The 23971-nt window shown below is 47.2% G+C and overlaps 1 protein-coding gene across 3 annotated transcripts in view; it reads right to left on the reverse strand.

Moving 5' to 3' along the window:
• KDM5C (lysine demethylase 5C) overlaps positions 1–23971 on the reverse strand; it is a 261961-nt gene that overhangs the window by 8219 nt on the left and 229771 nt on the right. For all 3 annotated transcript variants that reach the window (XM_033921375.1, XM_033921366.1, XM_033921383.1), the window contains 2 exons: positions 16452–16651; positions 16129–16341 (listed from right to left, as the gene is read on the reverse strand). In XM_033921375.1, the coding sequence (XP_033777266.1) occupies positions 16129–16341; positions 16452–16651 (413 nt within the window). The remainder of the gene's footprint in view (positions 1–16128; positions 16342–16451; positions 16652–23971) is intronic.

The following is a 23971-nucleotide window of genomic DNA, read 5'->3' on the forward strand; positions in this document are numbered from 1 at the left end:
ATGAAGGAGACACCAAGAGGAGAACCGGGTCCACTTCTGATGGTAACATTGGAGGGTGGCCGGTTTCCTGGAAGCATCCAAAATACGACGGACAGGCTGAGACAGATTCTCTAGAGAGGTCAGCCCGAGAGAAACCAAGCTGTCAGGTGGAGCGAGGACAGATTGGGATGTAGTAGAGACTGATGCTGCTGAGTAAGTAGAGTAGGAAACACAGGAAGAGGAATCCCTGGAGTTGAGCTGAAGCAGGAGGGAGAACCAGTGTTGGCGAGGCCACCGAGGGGCGATAAGAATCATGGTGGCTCTGTCTCTGCGGAGTTTGAAGAGCGTCCGCAACATCAGAGGCAGTGGAGGAAAGGCATAGAGGAACCGATCCGTCCAGTCGAGCAGGAATGCATCCGGGGCCAGACGATGAGGAGAAAAGAGTCTGGAACAGAACTGGGGCAGCTGATGGTTGTGAGGAGCTGCAAAGAGGTCCACCTGATGAGTGCCCAAGCGAGCAAAGATGGAGCGGAGTGTGGGAGGATCCAGAGTCCACTCGTGAGGTTGAAGGATGCGGCTGAGATTGTCGGCCAGGGAGTTCTGTTCGCCCTGGATATAGACAGCCTTGAGGAAGAGACTGTGGGTCGTGGCCCAGGTCCAGATGCGGATGGCCTCCTGACAGAGGAGGGGAGATCCGGTGCCGCCTTGCTTGTTTATGTAGTACATGGCGACTTGGTTGTCTGTGCACAGGAGCAGAACCTGAGGGTAGAGAAGGTGCTGGAAGGCCTTGAGAGCATAGAACATGGCCCTGAGTTCCAGGAAATTTATGCGATGTTGACGCTCCTGAGGGGTCCAGAGTCCCTGGGTGCGAAGATCTCCCAGGTGAGCTCCCCATGCATAAGGGGAGGCATCTGTGGTTATGATCAGCGTTCCCGCTAAGCTGCGCTGGGGTGCGCTGGCGCACAAAATATTACCTCGCAGCGCACAAGTTTCTCGTCACAGCGCACACAGTGTAGAGCACAGTTCTTCAACCGCCGGTCCGCAAACAAAATCTTGCCGGTCCGCGAAGGATTCGGTCCCCGCCGCAACGAAAGGCCGGCGTCAGCTGACTTGCAACTTCCTGTTGCAGTCGCTGTGCCGGGACTCCTGCCTTCCACCGCGTTTGCCTCCTGCCTTGTCTCCGCACCTCCAGACCAGCAGCGGCAGCTGTGTATGCTTTTAACTTCGGCACAGAGCTGCCCCTAATCAATAGTTTAGCGCGGTTTCATAAGGCAGCCTCGGGGCCTTTGCTAGGCCGGCCCACATCGCATCATCGAAGCGGGCCGGCTATCAAAGGCCCCGAGGCTGCCTCATGAAACCGCGCTAAACTATTGATTAGGGGCAGCTCTGTGCCGAAGTTAAAAGCATACAGAGCTGCCGCTGCTGGTCTGAACTCTTGGGCCGCTGAAGGAGGGCAAAAAGCAGCTGTCCTGGAGGTTTCCCTTCCTCTCGCCTTTACAGGTTCCTTTTTTCCACCTTTTTTTTTTTCCTTCAAACGGCAACGGGCCCCAGCATCGACATCAATCAAGTAAGTTCCACTGTCAATCAAGCGGTTCTGCTCGGCCAAAGCTTCCCCTGTGACATGAGCCACCCTCAGGGGAAAGAAAGTGACCCACAAAGGTGAGGGGAAGGGGGGCAGATGATGGAAGTTGGGGGGGGGGAGAGAGAGAGAGAGAGAGAGAAGGGGCAGATGATGGAATGGAGGAGATGAGAGAGAGAGAGAAGGGGACAGATGATGGAAGTGAGAAGAAGGGAGAGAGAGCAGAAGGCAGATGGATGTCAGTTGAGAAGGGAGAGCAGATGCTGAATGGAAGTGGGGAAAGAACACATACTGGATGGAAGGAGGAGATAAATAAAGGGGGAAGAAAATAGTAAGATAATGGAGGGGTGAGGGAAAGGGGTGACAAGCTGTGTGTAGACACAGTGAAAAGAGGGAAACGGGACTAAATAATAAGAAAGAATTTAATTTAGATGGAGGCAGAAAATAGAGAAGGAAGACCAGAGAAGAAAAGGGAAGAGAGAGCAGAGAATGATCAGATCTGAGTGGAGGAAATGAGAAGAGAGATATGCTAAAAACCACAGGGGGGAGGGAAGGATAGAGATGCCAGACCATGAGGGGAACAGAAGGAAGATGATGGATGCTAGACCAAATTGGGGGGTGGTGGGGGGGGGGGCAGGAGGAGAGATGGCAGGGAAAGACAGACAGTGAATGGAAGGGGCAGATGCTGGACTGAAGAGACAGAGAAGGTTATCATGCTGCTGTACCGGGCCATGGTACGCCCTCACCTGGAGTACTGCGTCCAGCACTGGTACTTTAAGAAGGACACGGTACTACTCGAAAGGATCCAGAGAAGAGCAACTAAAATGGTTAAGGGGCTGGAGGAGTTGCCGTACAGCGAAAGATTAGAGAAACTGGGCCTCTTCTCCCTTGAGCAGAGGAGATTGAGAGGGGACATGATAGAAACATTCAAGGTACTGAAGGGAATAGACTTAGTAGCTAAGGCAGGGAGAACGAGAGGGCACTCTCTAAAGTTGAAAGGGGATAGATTCCATACAAACGTAAGGAAGTTCTGTGGTAGAAAGCAACATATTTATTTGGCTCATAACTTGCTGGCGCCCGATATTTTTAGCTCACAGTGAAAAAAGTTTGCTCACAACACCCGCCCGCTTAGAGGGAACACTGGTTATGATCATGGAGTGAGGGGGTAGATGAAAGAGTAGACCCCTGGAAAGATTGGAGGAGTTCAACCACCATTGAAGAGATTGCTGAAGAGACGATGTCACAGAGATGGGATGAGAAAGAGGATCGGTGGTCTGTGACCATTGGTTGGCAAGAGTCCACTGAGGTGTCCTGAGGTGGAGTCACGCCAGAGGAAGTACATGGACCGTCGAGGCCATGTGGCCCAGGAGGATCATCATCTGCCGAGCTGGAATGGAGTGATGAAGGAGCACCTGACGGCAGAGGTGGAGCAGAGTTCGATGGCGGTCGGAGGGGAGATATGCCCTCATTAGAGTGGTGTCGAGAACTGCTCCAATGAACTAAAGTCGCTGTGTGGGAAGCAGATGCGACTTGGGGTAGTTGATCTCAAAACCCAAGAGATGGAGGAACGAGATGGTGTGATGAGTGGCTTGTAGTACAAGCGGAGACGTAGGTGCTTTCACCAGCCAATCGTCCAAGTAGGGGAACACCTGAAGGTCGTGAGACCTGAGGAAGGCCGCCACCACAATAAGGCACTTGGTGAACACTCTGGGCGATGATGCGAGGCCAAAGGGTAGCACTTTGTACTGATAGTGATGGTGCTGTATCTGGAACCGTAGGTAGCGACGTGAAGTCGGATGGATTGGGATGTGAGTGTAGGCCTCCTTGAGGTCTAGGGAGCATAGCCAGTCGTGGTGGGAGAGAAGAGGGTAAAGCGTGGCTAGGGAGAGCATTCTGAACTTCTCTTTGACTAGACACTTGTTGAGGTCCCTGAGATCGAGGATGGGACGAAGGTCTCCTGTTTTTTTGGGGACCAGGAAGTAGCGTGAGTAGAATCCCTGACCCCTTTGGTCCGGAGGTACCTCTTCGATGGCACTGAGGAGAAGGAGGGATTGGACCTCCCTCAGGAGGAGGGGGGTTTGGGAGGAGTGAGAAGCAGACTCTATTGGAGGATGGTCTGGTGGAAGAGTCTGGAAGTTGAGAGAGTAGCCGTGGCGAATGATGTTGAGGACCCACTGGTCCGAAGTGATGACCTCCCAACGGCTGAGGAAAAGCTGAAGACGTCCTCCGATAGGTTGAGGTAGAGGCAGCGATGGTGGGAGAATGGCTATGCTCTGGAGAAAAGAGTCAAAAGGGTTGAGACGGCTTAGATGAAGGAGGAGGCTTGGCAGGTTGAGTCTGTGGGCGAGCCTGAGTCTGATGTTGGTGGCGAGGACGGCGAGACTGTTGTTGAGGCAGGTTGAGAGGTCTGGCTGAGAACCTACGCTGGTAAGAAGACTGTTGTCTGTAGGGACGAGCAGGTGGAGTCTTCTTTTTAGGTTTGATCAGAGTGTCCCACCTGGTCTCATGTGCTGAGAGTTTCTGGGTTGTTGAGTCCAGGGACTCTCCGAAGAGTTCATCGCCCAGACAAGGTGTGTTAGCCAAGCGGTCCTGGTGGTTAATGTCTAGGTCAGAGACTCTCAGCCATGCCAAACGGCGCATGGCCACCGCCATGGCAGAAGCGCGAGAGGTCAGCTCAAATGAGTCGTAGATGGAGCGAACCATAAATTTCCTGAGTTGGAGGAGGCTGGAAATTTGTTGATGAAACAGAGGGACCTTACGTTCAGGAAGATATTTCTGTAAGGAGGAGAGCTGTTGCACCAGATGCTTCATGTAGAAGGAGAAGTGGAAGGTGTAGTTGTTGGCTCTATTGGCTAGCATGGAATTTTGGAAAAGGCGCTTACCAAATTTATCCATGGTTTTTCCCTCTCTGCCAGGAGGGGTGGAGGCATATACACTGGAACCCTGAGATTTTTTCAAAGTAGATTCCACCAGGAGGGACTCGTGGGGCAATTGAGGTTTGTCAAACCCTGGGATTGGGATAACCCGGTACAAGCTATCCAATTTACGCGGGGCTCCGGGAACAGTGAGGGGAGTCTCCCAGTTCTTATAGAAAGTTTCCCGTAAGATGTCGTGGACGGGCAACTTTAGAAATTCCTTGGGAGGTTGCTCAAAGTCTAGGGCATCGAGGAAAGCCTGAGACTTCTTAGAGTCGGACTCTAAGGGGATGGAAAGAGCTGCTGACATCTCCCTAAGGAATTTAGAGAAAGAGGATTGCTCTGGTTTGGAGACGGTGTCGGTCATGGAGGGTTCTTCCTCGGTTGACGAAGCGTCCTCTTCGGTACCGTGAGGGGAGTCTTCCCACAAGTCTGGGTCCCTAACGTCAGGGTGCGTACGTTTGGACATCGGCGTGGAGGGCTCGGCATGGCGGGTCTTTGAGAGAGATTTGCCTGAGCGCACCGAGGCGGTACCGGGTGAGGAAGACCGATGTCGTTCCTGGGACCGGACAGGGTCAGCAGTAGCACGGGTATGCACTGTAGGTGTTTCGGCCAAGAGCACCGGCATGGAGGTATTAATCGGTACCGAGGGGGTCGACACCGATGGGACAGTGCGAGGCTCGGACCGGTCCTGTACCGGAAGGTGCGGTGCCAGCAATGCCGGCAACAGTTGTTGGGAGTTGTTGTTGCAGCTGCTCCTGTAACTGTGTTTGGAGTATGGCTGCGATGCGATCATCCAGGGGAGGCACCGGTACCGTTTTTTTCTTCTTCGGTACCATAGGTACCGCTCTACGCTCCGGCGATGAGGAGGCCGATGATGAGGCACTCACCAAGATCGGAGCGGAGCGTTTGTGGGGCCGGTACGGTGCCGGAAGGGCCGGTGTCGCAACCGTGGCAGGAGGGCGCTCGAGGGAAGTGGAAGGCTTCTTAGCCGGCTCACCTGGGCCCAACGACCCCGAGGAAGGGTCCGGTGGTGTCGACGTCGTCGGTGCTGACTTTTGGGGTGTCGTCGATGTCGCGGCAGGTTCCATGGCAGATCTGGTACCAAACAAAATATTTTGCTGGATCTGCCTATTTTTCAAAGTGCGCTTTTTAAGCGTAGTACAGCGGGTGCAGGTGTCAGCCCGATGCTCTGGACCCAGGCACTGGAGGCACCAATTGTGCGGGTCTGTGAGAGAGATCGGGCGTGCACACTGCTGGCACTTCTTAAAACCCGGTTGAGGGGGCATGAAGGGAAACACGGCCTCCGCAAAATCAAAGCCGGAGGCCTGTATGATGACACGAGTTTTTTTTTTTTTTTAATAGGAAAAATAAAGTAATCCAAAGGGAAAAAAAGAAGAAATTCGGAAAAAATACGCGAGCGGGAAGGCAAACTAAATGATTTCAACGGCCGTTGAAAAACATACGACTTCTTCGCTTCGCGGCAACGAAGAAACTGGGGACCACGCACTCCTCCGTCGGGCGGGAAGGCACTCGCGCATGCGCGGTGTGGCCAACTAGAACTTTCTAGTTAAAAAGGTCCGTACCGGGGCTCCGTCGGTGACGTCACCCATACGTTAAGAATATGCTGCCTGCTTGTCCTGGGATAAAATGGTGATAGCGGAAGATCCATCGCCATGCAGCAACAGCCATAGGGAGCAAATGAGACAGCGTGGCAACAGGCGGGGGATGCAATCTTAGGACATGGAGGTAACAACTGAAGTGCACTGAGTCCAAAAGTGACAGTTCAAGGTTAGTGGTTAGGGAGAGCCTGGAACTTATGATAGTTTAATGTGAACCCAGAGAAGGCCCAAAAACAAGAGAGAGTATCCAAGAGGCGAGTTAAAGACTCCTGGGGATCAGTTAGAAACAGCAAAAGATCAGCATAAGCAAGGGTCTTAACTGAGACCTTGGACAATGGGACCTCTGTGATGCCTGGGGACCACCAAATTAAGGAAAGTAGCGGTTCTAAGGTCAAAAGAAAAAGTAAAGGGGAAAGGGGACATCCCTGTCTAGTTCCTCGAGCTATAGGAAAGGGAAGGGACTGTATCCCATTGACTAACACACTAGCGGTTGGATTATGATAGAGCTTTAATGGCTTGTAAAAACATGCCTTGCACACCCAGTGGGAAAGGACCCCAAATAAAAAGGACCACAACACTTTATCAAAAGCTTTTTCAGCATCCATGCTGACCACCTCATAATGTTGGCAATAGGCCATGGCTAAAAACAATTTCCTGACATTCAAGACCGATTGACAGCCTCTAACAAAGCCCACCTGCTCCTCCCCAATAAGATCCGGTAAAATCATGGCCAGCCTGGACGCCAAAAGAGTAGAAAGCAACTTAAGATCTATATTTATTAAAGAAATTGGGCGATAGGCAGTCACCAGTTCAGTATCCGCCTTAGGCATGGGGAGCAAAGTGATCAAAGCTGAATTGGCCTGGTCCGGAAACACTCCTTCTTGCAAAGCAGTGTCATAGTAGGGGTCGCAACAAGGGCACTTGTAGTATCCTATAAAACTCCACAGAGAACCCATCGGATCCTGAGGCAAGAGGCTATGGCTCTCTGAAGCTCTTTGGCCGTGAAAGGAGAATTTAAAGTATCTAACTGTGCTTCAGAGAGCCGAGGCAATTGAGACCGAAGCAAGTAATCCCCAAGGGAGTCCTCTAATGGAGAGGCTTCCCGATCATATAAGGAGGAGAAGAATTCTATAAACAAGCGGGAGATATGTTTGGGCTTAGAATGGAGCACGCCCTTGGAATCTTTAATGGCGAGAATATGTCTGGGCCCTCCTCAAGCCTTAGCTACAGTCGCCAGCAACTTCCCACTTTTGTTATCATAGCGGAAAAACTTCCCCTTCCTATAGAGCAACATGTGCGTAGTACGTTCATGAACGCGCGTTCATGAATCAGAATCCAGAGCCAATTGAGAGGTTAACAAGACCTCCTTGTTAGCCCGAGAGGGGACCCTGACAAACTCCGCCTTGTGTTTCTGTGCCTATTTCTCCAAACCCCAAATACCGGCAGCCAACCGTTTATTGTGAGCACTGACATAGGCAATTATATCTCCGGCCTTCCCTGCCGACCAAAATAAAAATGGGTCATTAAGATGTAGTGAATTATTGTGGACATAATCCTTCCACTTCGTATGGAGATACTTGGCAAAATGGGGATCCTTAAACAGTTAAGCGGGAAATCGCCACCCCCCTTTCTTGATGATAAATGTGAGGGGACTCTAGCTCTATCCATACCATGCAATGATCAGACACCTCCCCAGGGCTCACTGCCGCCGAAGAAATGAAAGACAACAATGCCTGCTGGACAAAAACATAGTCCAGATGGGAATAAATGCCATGAGCTCTGGAAAGGTGTGTATAGTCCCACTCCCGCGGATGTAATGAAGGCCATGTTTCCAACAAATCCAGAGCTGTAGTGAAAGCCACTAAATCATTATCTGTCCCCTCAACACCAGAAGGGAGACCTGTGGATCTATCCAGAGTAGGGTCGTGTATCACGTTCATATCCCTTACCATCAAGTTGTTTAAGTTAGCAGTAATACAGAGGCGCAACAGATCCCTATAGAACCGCTTATCTCTATGTGCTGGACCATATACAACTAAACTAAACTAACAAAGAAAGGGCACGACCCTTTAAATTCAGATCCAGCGGATGGTAGCTGTACATTATAAAGATTTGCGTATGAGAACCGCCACGCCCCACGTGTTCCCCAGAGGAGGAAAAGTGGATTGCTCCAACCCACGAGCGCTGCAATTTTAGGTGTTCCGCATCTGAGAGACATGTCTCTTGAAGACGCGCTATATCAGCTCCATGCCTTTGAAGAGCTTGTAAGATTTTGGTGCGTTTTATGGGAGAAGTGATGCCCCCCACATTCCATGAAACAATTTTAGTACAGGCCAGATTAAGTAAGGGGAAAGAGTATTATGATGAAAATGACAAAGCCCAGAAGAACCAGGGAAGAAGGCACCCAGCCCACACCTTCCCCCTCACTCAAGTGTAAGAGAAGCCATACAGTCCCATCAACTAAGGAAACAAAACAAAAATTCCACAGAGAGCAGAAGGAAAAACATTAGAAAGAAAGAAGAGACCACTCCAAGACCCAGGCTAGAAACCTCCCCACAATCAGACCCAACCCCAGGATCCCAACCCCATCCCCAGAATCCCACACAAATCACAGGGGCACATATCCCACAGAACACAGCGCAAGCGCTGGGGAGATTCATAATAACGCACAGGGCCCCACCCAACACCTGCGTAAGGCCCTAAGAGGGCCTGAGAATATGCCAAACAGCCCCAGAGCCCCACAGCAGGCCAACAAAGATAAAAAGCTCACAATCAATCTAAGAGCCAAGTCAATGATTTAGGGAGTCTAGAAATGTTTGGGCCTTGTCCACAGAGTCAAATACTGTCCAAGATCCTTCCCAAAAAATCTTCAGGATGGTCGGGTAAAGGAACAAAAATCTAATCTTTTTGTCAGCCAGAGCAGCACATAGAGGCTGAAATTTTTTCCGACGGGACTGAAGTGCTGTGGAGTAATCCTGAAAGATATGAACTCATACTGCAAAGATTCCCGATGATCTTTGTATTTGCAGAGCAGGATCACCTTATGAAGGCAGTTGTGCACCTTCACAATTACAGCTCGCAGTCTCTGCTGTCCGCTGGCAAGGGAAGCTCTTTTTGAAGCCAGGAGGTAAGCAGAGTGCTGAGTTGTTGTTCGGGTATAGATTCTGGCAGCCCTACAAATCGGGGATTGACCCTCCTGTAGCGATTCTCCAGATCCTCAAGCTTTGTGGCCTGTTCTGCCAACTGTCGCTCCAGTGTAGCAATCGTAGGGGCTCCCGGCCAGATTAGAGTCCTCGAGCACAGACACTCGGTATTCCAGCTCCCCCATTAGCCTCACCATGTCCACGAACAAGGCATCCACCTGTCCCAGTTGGCAGGATAGTTTTTCCAGCTGTGGTTCCAATGCGCATTTCACAGCACTAGAGAGCCGAGTCAGTTGGGCTGGAGTGAACTCCTCTGCAGTTGCTGCCAGCACTGGCACCATTTTCTCTGCCACCTCCCTGCTTGCCTCTTGTGGCTTTTTGGTGGATTTACCTGCCATCCCGGAATCCAAATGTTGTAAAAATCTGTCCATAAGGGAGGCAGGACAATAGAACACGTTCATTTACACTGGGAGGCAAATTTATAGCGCGGTGAGTAGCGATGTGAAGCGGGGCCCGGGAACAGAGCTAACCCACGTCTTCCTCTGCTCATATCGTCATATGATCTCAGGGAAATACTTTTAAAACCAACAGAAGGAAATATTTTTTCACTCAGAGAATAATAGTTAAGCTCTGGAATGCATTGTTAGAGGTTGTGGTAAGGGTGGATAGCATAGCTGGTTTTAAGAAAGATTTGGATAATTTCCTGGAGGAAAGTCCATAGTCTGTTATTGAGAAAGACATGGGGGAAGCCACTGCTTGCCCTGGATAGGTGGTATGGAATATTGCTACTCCTTGGGTTTTGGCCAGATACTAGGGACCTGGATTGGCCACTGTGAGAACGGGCTACTGGGCTAGGTGGACCATTGATCTGACCCAGTAAGGCTATTCTTATGTTATTTCAAAAGAGCTTGTTGTAGAAATCATGTATGAGCTCTTTTCCACAGAACTAAGTCTAACACTGCCACCCAGTATCCCAAGACATGGTAGTCTCAAGGTCATGGGATCCTCCTTTACCAGCGGTTTCCTGATCTGAAATTGCAGTAAGGGTAAAGGGTTATGGATTTGATATATCACCTTTCTGAGGTTCAACCAAAGCAGTTTACATATTCTATGCAGGTACTTTTTCTGTCCGCACTGTGCTCACCATGTAAGCTTTTATACCTGGGGCAATGGAAAGTTAATTGGCCTGCCAGGATCACAAGGAGTTGCTATATTAATTGAACCCAGTTTTCCAGGCTCTCAGCCCACTGCACTAACCATCAGACTACTCCTCCACTCCAGTCTTTGGGCTCTCTCTAGTGTCAGGATAACCCTTCCCTCTCTTTGTACCAGAGGACATCAAAATTGTTTCTGGGAGGGAAAAATGCTTGTGTACCTTTTTTTTTTTTTTAAATTCTTCATTCATTTTTAAACTTTCATCAAGTGTACAAAATTCATAATAAACACTATTAATTAGACCACTTGAACATCTTAGCAGTGTATCATATAAATATAAATGCAACCCTCCCCCCACCCTTTTTCTAAGCCCATTATTCATTATAAGATCATAAACCCTCCCATTGAACCCCTTCCCTCCTTCAACTAAGTGGTGTATAATTAATAGAAAAATGGCATTTAATCATGACGAAAAGATGTTAATGGCTCCCATATTTTTATAAAACTTTTATACTTTCCATTCTGTACCGCCAGTGATCTTTCCATTCTATATAGGTGACACAACGAATTCCACCAGAAATTAAAATTAAGTCTACTGTGGTCTTTCCAGTTATTAGTAATATGTTGGATGGCAACTCCTGTCATGGATCAATAAAAGTTTATAAAATAAAAGTAATGTTTGCGTACTTGAATAAGTTCATGTAAACCGTTCTGAGCTCCCCTGGGAGAACAGTATAGAAAACTGAATAAATAAATAAAATAAACTTAAGTCTTGCCTAAATTTACCATTCATCCCAAATCCTGCAGAAGTTGTAGAATCTGATCACAAAGGTTTTGCCCAAATTAGCTAATCACCTAGATATGGGCAAACTAAGATGCTCTCCTTGTACTGGACCTTGGAAAATGTCATTGGAGTTGTGGCCAGTTAGAAAAGCATTTTCAGTTTTGAATATTTCCCATCAAATATTTTAAATCTAGGAAACTTCTGAAGATTGACAATGATAGGGATGAAAAATGTGAAGAGCCACAGTGAACATCCTATGTCCCAAACTAGATGGAAAAATGCTTTCCTTTTGAGAGAGTACTTTCCTTGGAGAGATGTTGGTTAGGGGAGGGAAGGAGGACCAGAGAAGCATGCATGAGGAAGAGAGAAACATCTGCTTCAGGTCCAGCAGCACCTCTTCTCCCTTCCTTTTACCTACCCCCTGTCCAACAGTGCCCCTTCCCTTCTCCCCATGTCCAGCAGTACCCCTTTCTCCCTTCTCTACTCCCCATGTCCAGCAGTACCCCTTCTCCCTTGTCCAGCATTACCACTTTCCCCTTCCCTCCTCCCCCTGTCCAGCAATACCTCTCCTTTCTGTAGCCTAGCAGCAGCTCACTGTGCACTTTTAACTTAGTCACACAGCTGCTGCTAGCATTAGTTTAGTCGTGGTTTCATCAGGCAGCCTCGGGGCTTTTGCTAGGCCGACCTGCCTCGCATCATCGAAGTGGGCCAGCCTAGCAAAGGCCCCTCGACTGCCTGATTAAAATGTGACTAAACTAAAGCTAGCGGCAGTTGTGTGACTAAGTTAAAATCACACTGAGCTGCTGGTCCAGGGATGAGGAGAGAAGAGGGATCCTGGCAGTGTATCGCTGGCAGAAGGCAGGAAAGTCTGCTGGTACTGACGATAGGTGGCAGGAAAATCAGCTGATGCCAAAGACGCTGAAAAGAAATGGGGGAACAGAGAGTGGGGAGAAGACGCTTAAAGGAAATGGGGGAACAGAGAGTGGGGAGAAGACGCTGAAAGGAAATGGGGGAACAGAGAGTGGGGAGAAGACGCTGAAAGGAAATGGGGGAACAGAGAGTGGGGAGAAGACGCTGAAAGGAAATGGGGGAACAGAGAGTGGGGAGAAGACGCTGAAGGGAAGAAGACAGAGATGCCAGACTATGGGGGAGCAGAGGGAAGAAGATGGGTGCCAGACCAATTGGGGGGGGGGGGGTGAAGGGAGAGGCACAGTAACAGAGCAAATGAAAGATGCAGAGAGAAGACAGACAGTGGATGAAAAGAATTGAATGAGAAGATGAGGCAAGCAGAAACCAGACAACAAAGGTAGAAAAAAAATTATATTTATTTTTTTTGCTTTAGGATAAAGTAGTATATTAGTTATGTTGATAAAAATTTATAAACAAAGCCCTGCCAGCTGAACATCTCTTTCTCTAGTTCAGCAGCCAGAACTTTGATTTATAAGGAAGGAATAAGTTAAATGTTGCAGTATTGAGGCTTGTATGGATGCTGCGGGGATAGTAGTCATGGGGATGAGGAAGGGGACAGTAGTCGCAGGGACGGGGCAGGGACTGGATGGTGACAGGAATGGGGCGGTGATGGGGACAAATTTTTTCCCCATGTCATTCTCTAATTGTCATGTTGCAGAGTCCAGTTTTGCTTCAGCTTTAATTTTCTTACAAATGGTCACACATGTTCCTCAAGCATCCTTTGATATACAGTAGAACTCATGGTGGATTATATGATGGATATCTTTTGTTTCATGCTTTATTCTGGAAAATTCTGAAAACTTTTTTGTTTGCTAAACATTTTGGAAATTAACTATTTCAGTCTACTTTTTCTTGTCAAATTTATGTACAGTCAAACCTCGGTTTGTGAGTGTTTTGCAAGACGAGCAAAACACTCAGCAAACTTTTGACTTGCAAACCGAGTGTTGACTCGATTTGCGAGCCCCCCCCCACCGATAACTGGCATCGCTCCCCCCCGCTTGCAAAGGCCCCCTCGCTCCAACCAGCACCCTCCCCCCCGCCCAAACAACTTAAACTTACCCCCCCCCCAGTCTGGCACCGGCACGCAGGCACATGCCTAGAAGATCTTCCGGCTTCTACCTGCCTTGAGCATGCATCTGCGCATGCTCAAGGACTCTAATTCTCCCTCTCGCCGAGATTGTGCGAGGGTGCCAGTTGGAGCGAGGGGGCCTTTGCGAGCGGGAGGGGAGCGATGCCAGTTATTGGGGGGGAGGGAGTGGGGGGGGTTTTCCATTATTTCCTATGGGGAAACTCGCTTTGATAAACGAGCATTTTGGATTACGAGCATGCTCCTGGAACGGATTATGCTCGTAATCCAAGGTACCACTGTATTATGTTTTACATTATTGTAAATCGAGTCGAGCTCCTCTTGATTGATGACTTGGTCTATAAAACTAAGTTTTAGTTTAGTTTTCATGAGTAAATCAAGGAAAATGTTTTTTACCTGCAATTATATCACTTTCTATTCCAGAGATAAAAAAAAGATTTGACATCAATATGTTAACATTTCTTAAGAAAGAACTAAATATTTCATGGGGTGTCCTTATTTTTTTCACATGACTGTATGTGATTAAAAAAGTAAAACTTATTAATTGATTTTTTACCTTAGATTTTTGGCACTTGAAATGCACATGGATATTATAGAAGCACACTTTTTCCTTATTTATCATATAAAAATACTGTAGGTGTTGTGTTTTTACACGTTGGTTTTAGCGCCTCCTAGCATATACAGTCTGTTTGGACTAGTGCTGCCTGATTTAGGGAAAAATTGTTCAATTCGATCTACTGAATTGATTTTTCGATTCAATTCACTTTTCCTGCCCGTTTGCACATAACAGAATAGTACATTTGACCCAATTTCACTCCCATCAGTCTAGCATTTAAGTCGTTTAATTTTCATTCTAGGTTCCTTGAAAAAGAAATTTGAAACATGGTCCATGTCGGGACCTGTAGAAAAATCCAAAAAGCTAAGTGAAAATTTTCTTTTTGCCATCAAAAATAATGATTTTATCTTTTGAATAGCACTTTTATTGACACTACTTACCATTCCATACACAGTGATTGGGTGGTGGGTTCGACTATAGGAGCTTAGGCTCTTGGCCTAATTACACAATTCTGAGTGTATGTGACGTGTACTTCCACCATTTATTTATGTATCTATGAGACAGTTTATAGAAAATCTCATTATTAGGAGTCCTTTCTATTGTCACACTGTTCTTATGAAGGCAGTAAAGAGGCAGCACCTATCTCAGGATCAGCTTTTGCAAGCAGTAGTGTAGCGAAGTTGAGAGATGCCATGGGTGGTGGCACCCCGCTCTCTTCTCTGCCCCTTCCCTGCCCCCCTCCAACTGTCACGTGCACTGCTTCCCTTCCCCCAAACCTCTGCAATGTTCCTGGCGTGAGAAGCAACCCCCAACCTGTTGCGCCTGCGTGAGCTCTCTCTCTGACATCACTTCCTAAGCACAGGTCCAGGAAGTGACATCACAAGAGCCATCGACGCAGGCATGACAGCAGGTTAGGGGATGCTGCTTGCCGTTAGGAACGTTACAGAGGTACAAGAAAGGGAAGCGGCATATATTGGGGGGGGGGTGGAGAGAAGGATGGGTGCTGTGCCCCTATCAAGACGGTGCCCAGGGTGGACCTGCCCACACCACTGTTCACAAGCATTTATGACGCTCTCAATATTATGTTGTTTCTCTTTCAGTCACTGCATGCCCAATTGAGCTAATGCTACTGCATGTTGTCCTGCAGACCATGCAGTATTTGCCACTCAAGTCTATGAAGTTATTCACACTATGGAATGCCACTGGACGCTACAGCTGAGCCCTCCTCCATGTACCTTATATACCTGGGATACCCAGGAAATGGAACTTCCTTCCCTGGAGCTCTAGTAGAACTCCCTTCCAGCCTTCAGCCAACGTTCATCAATGGAGGAGGGTAAATAGTGGTGTGCCACAGGGACCAGTGCTATTTATTTATAAATGATCTAGAAATTGGAACTATGAGTGAGGAGATTAAATCTGCAGATGACACTAAAACTGATCAAAGTTGTTAAAACGCATGTAGACTGTGAAAAACTGCAGGAAGACCTTAGAAAATTGGAAGACTGGGCGTCCAAATGGCAGATGAAATTTAATGTGGACAAATGCAAAGTGATGCACATTGGGAAGAATCATCCAAATCATAGTTACCAGATGCTAGGGTCTACCTTGGAGGTCAGCACTCAAGAAAAGATCTGGGTGTCATCGTGGACAATATACCGAAACCTTCCGTCTAATGTGCGGCGGCAGCCAAGAAAGCAAACAAGATGCTAGGAATTATTAGAAAAGGGATGATAAACAAGACTAAGAATGCTTGTAGCAGGTTTCCAAGGTCTCGCTGCGTCTTGTCATGTAGAAACCGATGTTTCAGCCACCATACTGTGATTTTCTTCAGGGTATGTTGTGAGATGTGCTGTTTCTTTGTAAATATTGAGTTCACTGACCTGACTGGGAACAGGGTAGTCCACCAACTTGAATTTTGGCAGAAAAGTCTATGGAAAAAGAAACCAACTGACTTTCACAACAAAGTTCAAATTTCTGACCAACTGATTTTCCTGCCAAAATTCACATACCCCACATAGGATGATGTGAGCAAACTAGAAAGGTTTTCATCTGCCTGAACTGGTCTGGTGGGCAAAAGGGAATCTTCATTAGGTTTGTCCCACCATTAATCCCCAAAACGCAAGGTAGATTTTAAAGACAACATTGGAAGGGGATAATATTGATCATTCATCTCTTCTCTTACACTTCCCTCAGATCCTAGTTATTCTATTATAATTATATTCTGTGTACATTTCCTATTCATCACCTCCCATCCATCTTACTCACCTGTTCCATTCCAGTTACTTTCTATATCCATTGCCTTTTCTGTCTTCCCTTCTTATATACCCTCTCATGCTTACCTCTCTGCCGTTCTGGTTACACTCTAGAGCCTCTTCCTGCCCCATCTCATCTTCATCTGGATCCTCCTGTCTCTCTAGCTCAGTTCGTGTTCTCTTTGGTTCCAGTTCCTCCTTGGCCTGGGGTGAGGACTGACCCCTGGTACAGCGCCGTTTCTTCTTCTTCTCAGCATCCCTGCCTTTCATCTTCATTGCTTGACGCTCGGCTTTTTCAATCTGCATATAAATCATACAAGGAAAGAGAGAAGACCAGAATCCATGTTTCTATATCCTGGCCAAATACTATCTTGCCTCTCATAGGCTGTCATTCTCCTTCCTTTCTTTACCTCAACCAGTTTACGCAACTTGTCCAAGTCTGGTGGCTGGGCTGCTTGCAGAACCCTCCAGATTCTCTGTTCCTCATCCAGTGTTACCTCCAGCAGTTCTCCTTCCATCATTATCTCCTCTAGCTGCAGTCGAGCAGGTTCCGACAGATCCAGGACTGGGCCACAGAGCCGGGAAAAGCAAGAAGAGATCATATCTAAGTCTGAGAGAAAAGATTCAGAATACTTTATTGGCATGATAATTTTAGATATGTTGTCTTTCAAAAGGTGAAGTTGCATGGTTTACAGACTTTTTCATTTCCTTCATTGTACATTGTTTTAGAAGAACCTGAATGGGCATTAGATGAAAATGTGACAAAATAAAAATGTTTTACAAGAATATTAAAAAAAGGGAGAAATTAGGTTCTTACCTGCTAATTTTCTTTTAGTCCCTCCAGACCGGCACAGAACTGATGGGTTTATGCTCCTATGCCAGCAGGTGGAACCTGAGAACACACTGACTTTTGGCAGTAGTACAAGTGGGCTGTGCAGTCCCATCTACAATCAGTCTGACGAATGGCCAAGCAGGAACTACGAACTGTGAACTATAAACACATCAACTCCACTTTCATATAGAGAATACAAAGTAGTTATCCGGATTGGACAGGGAAACACTGTTGGATACTGATTTGAACAAGAACCTTCAAAGTGTTCTCACAGTTCACCAGCTAAGCCAGACAAACCAAACACTGCTGCTCTTACTATACTCCCAAAAAAACCAAGACAAGATACAGTAGAAAAATAAACACCAAATAAAACAATAGGGCGGCTAGAGGGACTAAAAAATAAAATTAGCAGATAAGAACCAATTTCTCCTGTTTCGTCCCTCCAGACTGGCACAGAATGGATGTGACGTACCAAAGCAGTACCCATCATGGGTGGGACCCCCGAAGGGCCGCCTCAAGAACACACTAATTGAACAACATGTCCCAAAGCGCCTGAACATCCACACGGTAGTGGTGAACAAAGGAATGGAGAGAAGACCAAACCACAGTTTTACAGATATTCACTGGAGGCACAAGAGAACTCTCAGCCCAAGAGGCCACCTGAACCCGAGGGGAATGAGCTTTGAGAAAATCTGGAATAGGTTTCTTTTGAAGACAGTACACTGAAGCGATAGCCTTCTTGATCCAGCGTGCAATTGTAGCCTTGGAGGCAACACCCCCCTTACAAGGACCCACACTAAAAGGACAAAAGAACGACCTGATTGACAGAACTCTTGGGTCTGCTGAATGTAAGTGCGAAGGATCCTATGGACATCTAATTTGCGCAACCATCTCTGCTCCAAAGAGCCCTTCCGACTACCCAAGACCAGAAGGACAATAGACTGGTTGACATGAAAGATGAAACCATCTTTGTAAGAAAGGAGGAACCGGCCATAGCACAACCCGCTCCCTAGAGAACTCCAGGAAGGGAGGTCTACACAAAAATGCCTCCAGTTCAGAAATGTATCTTGCAGAAGTAATGACCACCAGGAACACTGCTTTAAGAATAAGGCTCTTCAAAGTGCAGGAGCCGAAAGGCTCAAAAGGAGGATGAATGAATACAGAAAGAACCAGTTTGAGATCCCACACTGGAATCAAAGGACGAACTGGAGGCCAGAGCAATTTTTCTATTTTCAAGAAACAAATCACATCAGGAGAGGCCAAACGCCAACCATGCAACAGACTGCAGAAAGAAGACAAAGCTGCAATCTGAGCCCTGAGGGAGGACCAGGCAAGGCCCCACTCCAGGCAATCCTGCAATATCTCTAAAATGTGAGGCGAAGGGGAACCATGTCACAAGCAGACCACTATTCTTCAAAGAGATGCTAAATGCACACATAAGCCCGAGAAGTGGAAAGTCTCCAAGAACCAAAGAGGGTGGATATCACCTTATCTGAATATACTTTCTTACTTAGGTATTCCTTTCAAGAGGCAAGATGTAAGACAAAAGGGACCTGGACTGAACATGGGAATGGGACCCTGAGAAAGAAGGTCGGGCGAGAGGGACAGAGGATCTGGTTCGTCTTCTTGTGGCAGATCTGCATACCATGGGCGTCGGCCAGTCTGGAGCCACCAGGATCATGCAGCCTGTATGCCGAGCAACGTGAAGAACTCTGCCCACCAGTGGCTATGGAGAAAAGACATACAGCGGGCCGTCTGTCAGCCAAGCCTGCACCAGAGCATCCAGTCCTTTGGCCTGGTAATTCATGCGCTTGCTGAAGAACCTCAGCGCTTTGGCGTTGACACTCGTAGCCATGAGGTCCATGACTGGCCGGCCTCATGAATGAACAATCAACTCGAAGGCTTCCAGCCCAAGACACCATTCGCTGGGATCCAGCACTTGACGACTGAGGAAGTCCGCCTGGACATTGTCCATTCCTACTATGTGGGAAGCAGAGATGTCCAGAAGATGAGCCTCTGCCCATTCCATGAGCAGAGTTGCCTCCTGCGCTACCAGAAGACTCTTGGTTTCTTCCCTGACAATTGACGTAAGCCACCGCCGTGGCATTGTCCAAGAGAACCCGAATCAACTTGCCCTCCAGCAAAGACTGGAAAGCTACTAATGCCAATCGAATGGCTCTAGTCTTCAGAATATTAATAGACCATGAAGCTTTCACCAGTGACCAGCTGAAACTGAGCCGCGTGCTCCCCAACCAAGGAGACTGGCATCCGTGAGAAGCAATGTCCATTGGGGCTGATCTAGACTCACTCCCTGAACCAGATTGGAAGACTGAAGCCACCAGCTCAGGACTCGACAAACTAACCCCCTAAAAGGGACGTGAGATTCCAGATCTTGAATCTGCGGAGACCACCAAATGTGACCCCAAGCCCATCTGACCACTTTCAGGGAGGCTGCCATCTACCCTAAGACCTGCAAAAAATCCTGCACCTGAGGGCAACGACAATCTATCAGAGAGCGAATCTGCAACTGCAATTTAAACATCCAGGCCTTGGAAAGGAAGATTCTCCAAACTAGTGTCAAAGAGAACTCCGAGATACCCCAAGTGCTGAGATGGGAGTCAACTGGCATTTGGAAAGGTTGACCACCCAGCCCAGCAACTGCAGAAACTCTATAACCCGAGCTGGGAGCTCTCCTGAAAAGATTTCGCTCAAATCAACCAATCATTTGGGGAAGTGGGGGAAATGGGGGAGGGATTTGATCACTTGAGTGTGGTAACCCCGAGGTTGGACGGACCCTCGATAAGGTCCCCCAAGCTTTGTCCAGCAACACTAATGAAATCCAACCAAATCCTAACTAACCAAAAGAAAATTGCACAGGCTCACCACCTCCACAAGCTGGAATAGACTGATTGTAGATGCGACTGCACAGTCCACTTGTACTACTGCCAAAAGTCAATGTGTTCTCAGTCTCCACCTGCTGGCAGAGGAGCATGAATCCATCCGTTCTGTGCCAGTTTGGAGGGATGATAAAGAAAAAACCCTCACTCCCTAGAAAGGCTTATTACTGGACTCAAACTGCACAGACTTACCACCTCCAATTGCTGGAGACTGAGAACAGACCATCTCTAGGGAGACTGCAAAGCCCACTTACGGATACCATTCAAATTAGTTCTCAGTCTCCACGTGGTTTCCACCTGGTAGAGGTGCATAACCCATTTGTCTATGCTTGTCTGGAGGTATGCTATAGAAGGAGTTAAAAAAGGTTTAGAGCAGGGGTGTCCAACCCGCGGCCCGTGAGCCGCATGCAGCCCTGTGAATAATTTTATGCGGCCCCACTCGCGCTCGAGGACAATGCGGTGTTTTCCTTCTGCTGCCCCAGTTGTTTAACGTCTTGCCGGCTCACTCCTACGTCTTGCAGCGTTCACTCAAAGCCGCGGGCAGCGGTTCCTATGTCTGATCTGGAAGCATTCCCTCTGATGTCGTGACGTCAGAAGGAACACTTCCAGATCAGCCTTCGGAGGCACGTAGGAGCTGCTGCCCGTGGCTTTGAGTGAACGCTGCAAGACGGAGGAGGAAGCAGGAAAAAGGTAAACATCCGTGGCCTAGAAGGGAGAAGGGCGTGAGACCTGAGAGGGAGGGAGCATAAACTTAGGAAAAATGGTGGAAGGAAGGAGGGAGGGGCATGAACTTAGGACACAGAATGAAAGGAAAGATAGAGGGGAGCATGAGCCATAAGATGGAAGAATGGAGGGAGTGAGGGAAAGAGATGCAGAGGTGAGGGAGATAATAGAAAGGGAGAATTGGGTATCAGAGAGGGAGAGATAAAGAGAACTGTTGGGCAGAGAGAGGAGGGATGCAGACAGAGAGAATTATTGGACATGGTGGTGGGGGAGGAGTGAGGTATAGATGCATGGGCGCAAAGAGAAGGGGGAGAACATGCTGGGCCAAGGAAGCCTCCTGGATGTTGGGGGGGGGGGAATTTGGGGGGGAGGGTATTAAAAGAAGTGCCAGACTGGGCCTGGGGGGAGAGCTCATGGGCCAGAAACAGAGGACAGAGAGGGAGAGAGGTGGGCAATGGTCTGAAGGGAGAGAAGTTGGACCTGGGGTGGTGTGGAGGAAGAGGGAAAGAGGGAAGGGAGAACTGTTGGCAAGAGAAAGGAAGAAATGGTGAACCTGGGGAAGGGAGGCAGGCAGACAAGGGGAGAGATGGGATGGGGTAGTTGGGAAGAGAAAGGGAGAGAAGTTGGATCTAGGGATGGGAGGGAGGGAGAAATGTTAGGCCTGTGGATGGAAGGCAGAGGATAAAAGGCAGAGAGAAGCAGCATCTCTCTTTTTTTTCTCCATTTCATTGTTCAGCATCAAGGGGAGAGAGAAGAAGAAAAACTGAAAAGAGAGGGAGCAAAATGTTGGACCATGGAGATAGAGGAGGAGTAATGGAACCATGGAAGGGCAGGAGGGAAGAGAGCTGGGATAAGGTGATGTTAGGGATGGAAAGAAAGGGACAAGGAATTATAGCCTGACCAATGGAGAGAGGGACAGGAAGTTATAGCCTGACCAGTGGAGAGAGGGAGGGGGATTCTGAAAGTGATGAGCCATGTGGATGAGGTCAAAGGGAGATGACGAGTGAGAGAGCAGTGAGTACAGTGGTAGAAATGTGGTAATGGGGATTAGATAGAAGGGAATATGAGGCTGGGAAAGGAGTGAGATGGGAAATGGGAGAGCTAGGGACTGAGAGAAGATGGAGAATTGAGAGGTAGCTGAACATTTAAAAAGAAGGGTGAGTAAGAAGGCAAGATTTGAGTGGACAGAGAAAGAAAAAGGTAAGAAAGCTGAAAGGGAAAAATCAATACATTGGAGATAGGCATAAGAAGGAAATGGAACGACAGAAGAAGAGAAAAAAATGGAAAGCAGACACTGGAAAGAGAATTAGTTGAAGATAGAGAAAAAGCAGAAAGAGAAACTGGGAAAACAAAACAACAAGTTAGGGAAAATTGTTTTATTTTGAATTTATTAACTGGAATATGTTAGCTTTGGGATATGTGCATCACAATTATTTTTGTATTCAGTGGTGTAGTCATATACAGCTGATTTGGGGGGAGGCACTGGAGCCCAAAATTAGTGGATGGGCACCAAAGTTTCTACCCCGCCTGAGTGCAATTTATAAAGTTTCAAGTTTATTATGATATTTGATTAAACGCTTTTCAGATTACAAAGCGTTTTACAAAGGCAATAAAATCACAAATACATTAAAATTAAAAATGACTACTTTAAAAAAGTAAAAAACAGGGGGCGTGGCTTGGACGCGAACGATGACGGTTGGATGAAGAAAGAGCTCCTGTATAAACAAGCTTAATTTCAGAAAAACTACAAAAAAAAAAACGTTCTTAATGGTATAATAAATTGGAGTTTACCTTTTTGATTAGGTGGGAGAGACATTTGAAGGGGAAAATCGGGAGAAAGAAGTGCCGTTTTCATTTGTTTTCTGGGAAGTGAGGTGTGGAGGGCTGAATCCGTCTCAACGGCATAAACAGCAAAATCGGGTCCCCCAGGCAGAGGCGGCAAGATCAGATCCCCACTGACAGAGCCGGCAAGATCGGGTCCCCGCTGGCAGAGGCGGCAAGATCGGGTCCCGCTGACAGAGCCGGCAAGATCGGGTCCCCGCTGGCAGAGGCGGTAAGATCGGGTCCCTCAGGCAGAGGCAGCAAGATTGACCTTTAAGCGTTGCCAGGGAGGGCTGGTCCGGGACGCCGTGTGGCCAGGGAGGTTTTCCTTCCCCTCCTCTTTAGCAAGATCAAAGCTCTCTGGCGTATAGCAAGAGGAAAGATTTCCCGAAGGTGGGGGTTTGCAGACGGTTGCTTGGTGCACCACGACCGCGGCCATCTTAGATCGGGAAAAAAAAAGAAAATTTTACAAAGTCTGGGTCTGCCGGTGAGCTGCCTAGTGACAAAGATAAGTTTTTTCTGAAATGCCTGATGCCTGTTTAAACTAGGGAAATGGGCTGCTTTGAAATAGCTGTCCTCTGCTGGAAATGAGGAGAAGTCTGCAGTGAAAGCTACTTGGCAACGGTTTTTTTTTTTAACTATTTCCTTGCTGCTAACTTCAAAAATAAACTGTGAAGGATCAGTATAAATGTTAATCTCTGCTGCTGTAATTCAAGAGATTCAGATATAAGAGACTGTAGGTTTTTGGGCTCTGAGGAAGGACAAATAAAAGGATTGGTAATTTCTTTGACCTGAAGAAAAAAAAAAAAGTGACATTGAGGCAGTTGAGAGTCACTGAAATACATATATATGCACATTGAAAGATTAAAGTAAATATATTGGATGGAATTGCTCTCCTCGGTGAAAGCTGCGATTGGGCTTGTAAGAAGAGAGCTAGAAAAGAAGGCTGCAAATTTTTTCAGGCTAGATGCCAACAACGAGTCTGCAATAGAGCCTAAGACAAATAACTGACAGTTGCTTTAAGAATACTGAAAAAAAAAAAAAAAAAAAAAGGCGTGGCTTGGACGAATGGTTGGATAAACGAATAGCTCCTTATATGCAAATATATTAAAAAGTCTTACTACCAAATATTTTAAAGAAACTAAAATATATATTGAAATATGACTTCAACTAAACAAAATAAAGCTGACTTAGGAGCTGGAACATCAGGAAGCAATAAGAGGTCGAAACCTGAGCCAGGTACACCCTCTAAAATCCCATTACCAACAGAAAAAAATCTGGATGTTATGGAAGAACTAAGACAAATAAAAGAAATTGTCTTAGATAGTAACAAAAAACTACAAAAAGCAATGGAAGATGCTGCAATCTTAACTAAAAGAGTGGACATTACAGAAAATAGAATTTCAACATTAGAAGATATTACAGAACAATTAAATACAGACATGAATCACAGCAAAATCATATGGAAAGAAATAACAGAGATAAAAAAAAATCTTGAAGACAGCCGGAATCGTGAAAGACGGAATAATTTAAGAATAATCGGATTACCTGAAGGAGTGGAAAAGAATGATCCGATTGCATTTCTTGAAAAATTTCTACCTAAAATACTACCATTGAAATTTAAAACGGAACTGGAAATTGAAAGAGCTCATAGGAT

Source organism: Geotrypetes seraphini, chromosome 1 (assembly GCF_902459505.1).
Source record: "Geotrypetes seraphini chromosome 1, aGeoSer1.1, whole genome shotgun sequence".
Classification (NCBI taxonomy): domain Eukaryota; kingdom Metazoa; phylum Chordata; class Amphibia; order Gymnophiona; family Dermophiidae; genus Geotrypetes; species Geotrypetes seraphini.